This window comes from Crotalus tigris, unplaced genomic scaffold (assembly GCF_016545835.1).
Source record: "Crotalus tigris isolate CLP2741 ecotype Arizona unplaced genomic scaffold, ASM1654583v1 scf7180000018016.4438896, whole genome shotgun sequence".
NCBI lineage: Eukaryota > Metazoa > Chordata > Lepidosauria > Squamata > Viperidae > Crotalus > Crotalus tigris.
Window position 1 is genome coordinate 4,192,563 of NW_024096778.1, and position 6,785 is coordinate 4,199,347.

The 6,785-nt window shown below is 36.7% G+C and overlaps 1 protein-coding gene and 1 pseudogene across 1 annotated transcript; both read left to right on the plus strand.

Annotated features, from left to right (window-relative positions):
• Nucleotides 1-217: 217 nt before the first annotated feature.
• LOC120309415 lies at nt 218-1,149 on the plus strand (annotated as a pseudogene).
• A 3,528-nt stretch (nt 1,150-4,677) lies between these two features.
• Nucleotides 4,678-5,784, plus strand: LOC120309416 (mas-related G-protein coupled receptor member H-like). Its single transcript, XM_039346602.1, has one exon. The coding sequence runs from the start codon at nt 4,678-4,680 to the stop codon at nt 5,782-5,784; it is 1,107 nt and encodes a 368-aa protein (XP_039202536.1).
• Nucleotides 5,785-6,785: the final 1,001 nt, after the last annotated feature.

The following is a 6,785-nucleotide window of genomic DNA, read 5'->3' on the forward strand; positions in this document are numbered from 1 at the left end:
ACCCCTTTTTATTCAGAGAAACAAGGCCAGATCATCACCCACATCTCATCTTATACAAACTGCATCCTTCCATGCTAATTGTGAGGATGTGGCTACTAATCTGGAGAAAATCTTGCAATATGCATTTTTAAGAACTGTGACAAAACCTAATGCCATCTGCTTCTGTTCCAGCAGAAATATCTGAAGCCACAGAAGGTAGAGAAAAGACTGAAGCATAATGGATATGGCATCCCCCTCTCCATCCAGTATCTTAGCACAAACCAATGAAACATCCAGTGGCATAAATAGAACCTGTTATGATTCCAGCATAAATGAAGTACTTACTTTTGCAATCTTGAGTATGCTTGTTTGTGTGTTGGGAATGTTGGGCAACGGCCTTGTGATCTGGCTGCTGGGCTGCTCCATTAAGAGGAACACTTTTGCCATTTATATTCTCAACCTCTCTGTTGCGGACTTTGGTTTCCTCACCACTGAGCTGATTATCGAAATCCACTGGTTTTTTACACACTTGTATTGTGACTTTCCCTATGAACTCTTCCAAACGGTCCTGCTGTTAATGTACAATTTCTCCTGATGGTCATCAGCATCGACAGGTGTATTTCGGTCCTTTTCCCAATTTGGTACCGATGCCACCGGCCGGTGCATCTGTTCACTGCTGTGTGTGCTGTCATCTGGGCCACTTCCTTCATCCTCTCTTCCATTCACTTCACAATTATAGCTGTTGATGGATTTGGAAAGAGTTATACTTTGATGTATCAGTTCATTGTTAATGCTGTGCTTTGTCTCCCACTGATGACAATCTCCAGTGTTACCTTGTTTATCAAAGTCTGCTTCATATCCAAAAGCCAGAGGCGGAGAAAGCTTTTGACAGCTATTTTGCTCACACTTTTCTTATTTTTAGTCTTGGCTTTTCCACTAAATGCCTTTTATGTCATCCTGTACTTTTTCGAAGATATAGATCCCAACTTTGTACATTTTGGCTACTTGTGTACCTGCATCAACAGCAGCATTAACCCCCTGATCTATTACCTGGTGGGGAGACAGAAGGGAAAAACCCAGAAAGGCATCAAAGAGTTGTTTCAGAAGGTTTTCAAGGAGGAGGAACTCTCTACTGATAAACTGGAGACTTCGGAAGGTTCCAAGATCTGAACGTTTTACTTTCACTATTGTCATTCAAAAGATGCATTCGTTTCTTTCTCACCGAGCACATTTTTTTTGAATTTAAAAGAAACTGGTCTTTATGCTGATTTATTTCTGCATTTATCCAGAATTCATGCAGTACAATTATCTTTGTGGAAAACAAAACATTTCTCAAGTTGGACTCACCTATGTAATCAAGTATTACTTGAAGACTAATTAGCTTGGTCTCGTTCAGTCTTCCCCAGTTGGAGTGGCCTTCAATTTTGTGTATTTGAACTTTAATCTCAATCCAGTAGGATCATCGCTAAATTTTCAAAGCTGACATTCACACTTTTGGAAGGTGTCCATCATAGATGCCCACATGTGACTTTCAAAGTATCCCAGGTTCTGTCAGCTACATGACCAAAATGACATGACATGATAATGGAACTCTAGTTCAAGACTATCTGGAGAATTCTCTATCTGTATCTCCATGAGACCAGGGTTCATCAACTCAGTTGAATCAAAAGATGGACAGCTGTTACAACAAGAAATGTTTTCACATTTAAATGAAAACATTTTGGGCTGATTCCAGAAGAAAAGAGAAAAGACTGAAACAATTTAAAGTGGTAATATCTCCAAACTGATCTCTCTTTCTACACACGTATATATATATATATATATATATATATATATATATATATATATATATATATATATATATATATATTGTACTTAGAACAAATGGTTGAAATGTAATTGCTCTAACTTTATTGTCTGCGCATACACATATGAGATTTAAAGCTTTCATATCATTAGGACAGATACAGAAGCAACTGCAACTATAACAGTGCTGTATATCTTTTACAGAAGGAAAAAAAATAACATTATTTACTCAGTGTATTCCCCCTAAAAAGCTAGCAACAAAACATGAAGGAGCTCTGGACTTTTTTAGCTTTCTTGTGAATGTGCAAGTGACTATTTTAGACAAAACAATTTCCTTATGTTTCACGTGCTATGGCTCAATGCAGAGAAAATGAATCTTGCTATGTTATAATCACGTGGGGCTACCCATAAAGACAATTTTAGAAATTTCAAAGGTTGTAGGAAGGGTAGTGATAGCTACTTGGCACTCTGATTTTATTATATTTAATGTCAATGTCAATGGCTGCCTATTCAACTTAAGAGAGAAGCTGTAGGTATCAAATTCCTAAATGGTTCTGGGTTAGCATCTATAACAGTGATGGCGAACCTTTTAGAGACCGAGTGCCAAAACTGCAACCCAAAACCCACTTATGTATTGTCGGGTGCCAGTGGGCATGGCTCATTGGGTGGGCATGGCCCATTGGGTGGGTGTGGCCCATTGGGTGGGCGTGGCCCATTAAGTGGGCATGACTGTGGTGGTAATGGCAGACTAGGTGGGACTAAAAGATTCAATCAATTCCAACTTTGCAAGATCTTTTTTTTCCCACGAGAAGTTGAAATTGATTGATTGATTGAACCTTTTTGTTTTTTGCACACAGCAGCGGAGGTCTAAAGCGAAAAGGTTTTATAAAACCTAGCTGAAGGCCTAGGACTGGGGCAATGGTGCATGTGCCCACAGAGAGGGCTCTGCGTGCCACCTGTGGCACGCGTGCCATAGGTTTGTCACTATGCAAATGCCTCTGCTCTCCTATCAACAAAAGGCAGTTTGCCTCCCTTGGGAAAGAAAGTAAACATTCTAAGTTTTTTGGTTTCATTTTTTAAACTCATTTAAATTACACAGGCATCACAATTTTAGAAATTCATAGATGCTTGAGCCTGCACTTAGCAAGGTTGTTTTAGCCTCAAGCAACTTCAGTTGCACGGAGGGACATTTTTTTTCTTCCAGTAAAAGCTGATGATAGTTTATCTTTTTTTTGGTATAAATTTTATTAGTTTTTATAGGGTTAGGAATAAGGTGGGGTTGGGGTTGGGGTTGGGATTTGGGTTAGGGTTAGGATCAGGGTTGGGGTTTGGATTTTTCCAAATAACATTCTCAATATTTAGCAAGCAGCATAATGCCTGGGTTCATGTGTTTAACAAACAGTAATAGATAATAGTTAATTATCATAAACGATATGTTAATTAATTGCTTGATAGTCTTCTTCTTGCTAATATATATTCAAGGTTTCATATCACATTCCTTTCTCTCTAACTTGTTTTTCTAGCCATTGATAGAAATTTTATATGGTTAAATAAAAGTTTATATCTTCAGATTTGGAAGTTTCTGTTAATGCAGCTCTGCAATAAAGTAGATTTTTGCTCATCTAGCCACGTTTCCTGCCTGGTTTATCCAGGACAGATGACACAGGAGAGGGGACAGATAGTTAAGCACACAGCAACTAAATGCTAGATGAATTGAAGACAAGCCATGCCCAAACAGAATGATGAAACTTCTCCTTTTGCTGTGGATGTCCCTGGTGATGATTTTCAGTAATCCCTGGTGAGAACCAACAACAGACCTCTTTAAGAATCCAGAAAGCTAGATTTCATTGATGAATCCAGTTTGGTTTGTATTAGACATTGCTGTTCTGAGAAAGCAGAATTTATTCAGGATCAAGAACAAAGGTCTAGGTTAAAGAGGAACTTGATTTACATTTTGCTATAAAATTGAAAAGTGAAAGTGTTTCTACAAATGGATGGAAGGATCATTTTTAAAGACTTAATAAATAACTTTTGAAGGAAAAACACACAGCAGACTGAAAGTCTGTCTAATCTCATCCCTGTTTATAACATCTGAGAAAACACTTGAAATGCGTCAAATTCAGATCCACTCAGTTGCAATAATTTCTCCTTTTTCCAAGTCTCATCCTATTCTGTCCTATTTTTTTTTCAACAGAATATGTATCCTAACAGCAATAATAATTAATCAGTGGAATAATTTGCCTTCAGAAGTTGTTGGTGCTCCGGCACTGGAGATTTTTAAGAAGAGATTGGACAGCCATTTGTCCTAAATGATATAGACACTCCTGCCTGAGCAGGGGTTGGACTGGAAGTTCTCCAAGGTTCTGTTATTCTGTATTCTGTGTTTTATAAATGTATAGAGGACAGGCCAACTATGTCAAACTATTTGAGAATAAATTATCTGAAACAGTATCTTTCCCAAATTTCCATGGGTTTAAAATAGGATTTAGGATGTCTGTGGTGTTCGGAAAAATATGAGAAATTGCAAATGTGCATCTATTTTCCTAAAACTCCACCTCTCCTTCCAGATCCCTTGTGGATCTCTTGCAAGTATCTTGCTGGCGAGTGGTAGATATGGGATGTTTATTTATTCTGTCTGTATATGTAATGCATCAGACATTTATTTATTGGCTGCTTCTTGGCTTGCTTTCACGAGTTCTTTATTGTCATCAAGAAAATTGGAATAGCTTTGTCTTAAGAAAAAAAATCCCTTTTAATCACTTAGTTTTCTTTTAGCTGTAAAAAAATTCTGAAAATAATTTAGCATAATTTAGGACTTATTTTATACCTGTTTTGCCTCTCTCTGCAGGTGTTTATGTACAAAAGGAGAACAAGGAAATTGACCTGAGCAAAATGGCAGAGTTTGGCCCTACCTCTTTAGCCGCTTCAGAGATAAAATATAATATGTACAACCATTCAAATTCCTCATTATTTGCTTCAGAGATGAAATATAATACTCACGACAATCCAAATTGGACTGACTTTGAAACTTTCCAATTTTCAAATATTCCAAGTTTTATTAATATTATCGTCTTTAGAGTGATTCTTTTTACTCTCTGCTTTTTGGGACTTGTAGGGAATGGAAAAGTCATCTGGATCCTTGGTTTCCATATGAAAATGAATTATTTCTCCATCTATGTCTTGAATTTGGCTGTGGCTGATTCTGGAGTACTCATAATGGAGGCTTTGATGCAAATATCCCAGATCCATTATCGATATAATTTTAGAATAGATTTTATTTTCTTCCTCCTTTATTTTGTGTTATACAATACTAGTCAACTTTTACTAATAAGCATCAGTGTGGACCGTTGTGTATCTGTGCTTTTTCCAATTTGGCATCGATGCCATCGGCCACCAAAATTGTCCCTCACTGTGTGTGTTATCACCTGGGTTCTGCCCATTGTGTACTTTGCCTTGGAAATTATATTTTCAGAGAGTTTTCTATTGTTTCAACTGATTTTTAATGGTCTCATTTCTTACCCACTGGTGGTCATTTCCTCTCTGATCCTGCTTGTTAAAATTTTCCTTATTCAACCCCAGCTAAAGCGTAAAAAAGTGTTGACGGTAACCTTGCTTTGTCTCATATGCTTTATTGTATTTAGTTTGCCTCTGAGTATACTTTCCATTATTACTTACAGTATACTAAGAAACAATGATTTACATTCGCTAGTCAATGCCCTGTTTGTGAATTCACGAAGAGAAATTAAAGTGAAGTTTGACTTTATTTTAACTAATGCACATAATGTTCTTCCCTGGATTCAACATATAATTATTCTTGTATTACTATCTAACATCTGTATTGCAGTTAATAGCAGCATCAATCCAATTCTTTATTTCCTGGCTGGGAGAAATAAAGAGGATCGATCCAGAGTATCCATGAAACGTGTGCTTCAAAGGGTTTTCAAAAACGAGGAAGACACCAAAGAAGATGGAACACAGCCTAATGAAAGCCAGTTATGAATATCTGTGAAAATACTGATGTTTCATGCTTTGTTGGTTGGGCAATGAGAATGGGTTTTTATTTTTGTTTTTGTATGTTGCAATTTGTTAAATGCAAGCATGTACAACCAGTTGCCACTAAATTTCCCTCACATTTTATATCACGGAGACAACAATAATGTTCCAAAGCAGAAGTTGAGAGAAGCTAACAATTAAGAACCTCTCTCCATCTAAAAACTGAAAAAAGTCCTTGGGACAAAGCTAATGATATGTTTGAATTTGTTATATTTTAATGCAACTTCATTTGTACCATAGAGATTTTCATGTCAAGATGTACTTTTCTGTTTACATGTTTAAGGAGAATTATTGTAAGGATTTGAAACGTCAACAAAGGTTATTCTTAACCAAAGATTGGAAGCCACGTAGCAAGAAAAAAAAAAGATTTAAAATGATAAAAACCATATATTTTTGAAATACATTGAAAAGAAGAAAATCTAGAAGCAAACTTTATTGTGAATTTAAATATAAATATATTATAAAGATGTTAGCGTAATATATAGAATAATACGAAGTCTGATATTTTCTGGATGATCAATGTTATATTTCATTTCTTGGATTATTTACACAGCAAGGTTTCCCTTTTTTTCTATTTCCTGTAATTACTTAAATCAATTTGACATGTTTTATTCCATATATATTTAATTAAATATAATTATAAGTAAAAACAAAACTGATCATCTTTCATGGATTTCTGTTTTTCCCAACTGCCTTCTAAACTTTAAATACCCTCTATGATAGACGTGTCAAACACAAGGCCTGGGGGCCAGATGTGGCCCACAAAGTGGTTTTATGTGGCCTGCAAAGCCATCCTGGAAACAGTGAGGGAACGACTCCTGCTGCCTTGGCCCTGGCCCAGGCCAGCCGGGAGCCAATGTACAATTTTGTGGTGGCCATCTATCTGAAACGCATTCAGTCTTAGCTCCACAAGGCCATCTGGAAACAGCGAGGAACCAGCCTCTGAT